The sequence below is a fragment of the Suillus clintonianus genome (assembly GCF_016758775.1).
Source record: "Suillus clintonianus strain FC179 chromosome Unknown DEU56scaffold_6, whole genome shotgun sequence".
Lineage (NCBI taxonomy): Eukaryota > Fungi > Basidiomycota > Agaricomycetes > Boletales > Suillaceae > Suillus > Suillus clintonianus.
Window position 1 is genome coordinate 471,251 of NW_024539230.1, and position 3,889 is coordinate 475,139.

General features: G+C 47.8%; 1 protein-coding gene across 1 annotated transcript; it reads right to left on the reverse strand.

Moving 5' to 3' along the window:
* Positions 1-410: 410 nt before the first annotated feature.
* DEU56DRAFT_727029 (laccase) lies at positions 411-2,680 on the reverse strand (the record flags this gene model as incomplete). Its single annotated transcript, XM_041347957.1, has 12 exons — positions 411-547; positions 601-665; positions 719-742; positions 800-948; positions 1,001-1,021; positions 1,088-1,817; positions 1,869-1,896; positions 1,948-2,021; positions 2,080-2,240; positions 2,298-2,366; positions 2,414-2,465; positions 2,514-2,680. 12 exons carry the CDS (start codon positions 2,678-2,680, stop codon positions 411-413), a joined length of 1,677 nt encoding a protein of 558 aa, XP_041213781.1.
* Between the last annotated feature and the right edge of the window lie 1,209 nt (positions 2,681-3,889).

The following is a 3,889-nucleotide window of genomic DNA, read 5'->3' on the forward strand; positions in this document are numbered from 1 at the left end:
TGTGATACCCCGTCTGAGTGATTCCTAACCGCCCTTGAACCAAACTACTAATTCACCGAGTTCTTCCATTCCACAATTCGTGTCACAATCCATCGTTAATGAGCCAGTTGATACGACTCCCGTGAAACCTGACTGCCTCACCCGAAGCGTTTAGAAGGGATCCGGGTGGACCTTCTCAACCACATCGACAGATGATTAGATAGTGGAGACACGAGCCGATTCATTTCGCTGCATTTCACGGCGGGCGTCCGAAAGATTTCTGTTGCATTCAATGCAGTTGAAAGGATGCAAGGTTCAAAGTCGCAGAGCGGACGAACGTCGAAGAGAAGTGATTGTAAATGTACTCTAAATGCATACCACAGATGCATCGTGATTCGCGACATCTTCGGACCCGATTATGACGGTACACGCTATGAAGGAAATAGCGCTGTGGTGATATTTTGCCCCAACGAGATGGCGAGATTTTCTGCTTCTTGATACGAATTCTTTGCTCCAATCTGGGATGGGCTTAACGATTCGAATATTGGGCAAAGATTGTTCCATGTGTCTGCGTCTCCCATCAGCTCAATCAGAAGGGAAGACAGAAAATCAAACGGTTACTGGGTAAGGGGCCCATATGCTTCCGAGTCTCCGAGGGACTTTCGGCCAAAACTACAGAGAACCCACTGTTAAAATGCATCAAGTTGCGTCAGAATTTCAGAGTGCCCGAGGCACGCACTGCTGAAGGTGCCAGTCGACGTGACTAGGTAAAAAATTAGATCAGTGTCAGTGCTAGATTGATAAATGTCATCGTGCTCACCAATGCAGGAACCACGGACCGGAGTTATCGGTTACCCACCTGATCACCATCTGTTCGTTTAAAAACCCGATGGATGATGTATCCCTGCGCACGGGATTGACGTAGTTGAACGGGCTGTTGGAAGTGCTCTGAACGACATCAAAGCTGTGCTACAATGTACAATGAGTAATTTAGAGTCAAGTCGTATCTAGAATCACTTACACCGTGAAGATGAATTGGATGCTGGAATGAGATCGAAGAGATCATGAGATGGATGTAATATCGGGTTCGAATGAGGGTGGAACTCACGGGACCGCGGACTTCACCATTTATCATCGTCAGTTCAACGACCTTGTTAGGCTCTAAAACATAAACACTTCCTTCTGGAAGGAGATCGGTTGCATGATGTGCGCCGCTGAGGATCTGGAGCAACACAGGCACTGAGGGACGCTTGAATGTAACGCCATTAATGTAGAATATTCCGTCTGTTTTGTTGACAATCATCTTCAGGTTGATATCTGCATTCCCATATCCCGGAACACCAGGTGCACCGGGATTGACGAGCGCATGCAAGTCGGTCTCAGCAAGCGGCATAGTACTTGTGGTTTGGTTCGTAGTTGGCTCTGTGATAGGTGCACACCGGTATCGCAGGATGGCCATGTTCTGGCCATCGTCGAAGGTCTGGGACGAGATATTTGGGAGTACCCGTATCCAGTAATTGTCGATTGGCTGAGTCGCATCGAGCACAACAGAGTATCTCTGTCCGGCAAGTATATGGATCGAGTCCACGAGGAGGGGCTCCGTCAGATGACTATCCGCTTCGATCACCGTCAAGTTATGGCCATCGATGGAGAACACATAATCGGGCTCGCAGGACAGCGCTATGATACGTAGGCGGTACCGTTTACCGCACTCAACGTTGATCACCGCAAGTTCGGTATCAACGGGGCCACCCGCGTATCGACCGAAACCGTTGATGACTGTTGAATCTGCATGGACGGTGACGAAATGATTCAAAACAGGGGCAACCGTATGATACCTTTATTCAATAGTCAGTCGAATGTAGGTCATAAACAGTTCTGAGATGCACCAGTCAGCAAGGGTGATAACAGTGGTCTCTGCAAATGGTTTCAGTGAGCGGATTGGCGACCATCACATGATCAGCATACCATCGTCAATGTCGTATAGGTAGGATAGAGGGTCTTCGGGATCGTAGATAATCAAAGCCCCGCGCAAGCCATCGCTGAACAATTCCGGGTCACATTTCGCCAAAGTTGAACAAAAAACTTCGATCAACAAACCACTGTTGTGTCGAGTAGTGGCTATGATACCAGAATGTTCCCACCTGGCCCTGAGCATCGAAGGAGTACAGAAACGAGTCGTTTTGCGCAATGGGGCATTGAGTAACGAACGTGACTCCATCCGCATAGTTAGTCCTGTTCTGATCGATTCCATGCCAGTGCTACAGATTAGGGTAAGCCCGACACAACATGAGCACGGAACTGTTAGATGCACTTACCACACTGGTACTTTTCAACATTGAATCATCAGAGAGTTGGTTTACAACGTTGATCGCAAATTTGTCACCCTTCAATTATCATGAGATCCTAATGGATGAAATGGACAGAAGTGAACCTTCTGGGCTGAGATGACTGGACCCGGAAATGTTCCTCCAGCGAGAATTGCACTATAACCATGATCAAGATTGCAAAAGAAAACCGCAGCACACACTCACGAGCGCGCGAACCCGTCTGGAGCTATGACTTTATTGGAGATTATTAGATCGGTTTCGGGGCCTAGGGTATTCGAACGAGAGTTGAGTGGATAGGAATGGGATCGCGAGATGATGGATGTTGCATGTGGTAGATGCAGCAATGGAAGAAGAAAGCTCAGGAAGAGCATCGCTAATCAAGGATAGTGCAAGGGAAATTTTGAGCAGGTGGATGTTCAACTGATCACTTGCCCCGTTATTTATGCAGACGTACATTTCTACATGCCGTGCCCCACCGAAATCCAATCAGCCATAGAGTTCCGAGGAGCTAATCATAGTCAATTAATCCCGAGTCAGACAATTCGAGACCACCATTGGATACTCCAGGTCCCTAGCTGTAGATGTTCCTGGAAGTTCAGCCTACTCGAATAAGTGTGCATGGCATGCCCGCTACTGGATGCGTCCCCTGCGGTCCCCTTGATCTGATTGATGTTGCTCATATGGCCAACTACCCTTATTTCCAGAGTGGGTAACAACGTAGTGTGTTTGCGAAAGCTGCACTTGACAACATATTACAATGTCTTAATCGGTGCAATCCCGTCGAACGTTTTCAAATGCGTGGGCCACTGACTTCCGCTGATTCAGAATTTGTCTTTATCCCACACTGCCAAATCATCGAAGTGCTAGTATTGCGCAAAGCTCAACACTGTGCTGTCATATATGTGTGTGAGGTCAGCTTGTGCAGGCAAATAACATGGCACTGACAGACTTGGGTAACATCAGTCGAAATCTTCGTTGTTCAAGAACAGATATCAACCTATGGGTCAACCAGGCTGAGTCCAGCCCTAGCTGCGCCTCTGGAGACCGATTATTGAGAATCACCATTGAACAGCGTCACACGAATAGGGAAATTAGTCACTTCTAAAGAGTCTCGTTGATGTCGCGCTGGCACGAATTAATTGTACGGAGGCTTAGCGGAGGCCGGCGGTATTGAATTTCCCCGCCTTCCTTTAAGCGACATTCGGATCTTCAAATTTCGAAAATTTCGACGGACTATCAACTTACCTTTTCCTTATGATGTTACAGCTTGCTATCTCTATTTCCACATGAGTGGTGCATCCCGAAAATGCGGACATGGGCGCCCTAAGGGAACGGTCGACAAGGATGGTGCGGCAGGACTCGTTGGCGCGAGGTTCGGAGTCGCCTAAAAAGTGAAAGTCCGCTGGCGTTGGCGGAATAAGTCAGGTGAATCATGACTCTTCTACTTAACGCTGGCAGACAAACAAGGTGCTAAGAATCACTGAGTAGTTCCCAGTGCCTTACTCTATTCTTTTGAGCGGTACACGTGAGACATTGCTAGCAAGCGCTCAAGTATGTATGTGCTTTTATACTGTTCTAAA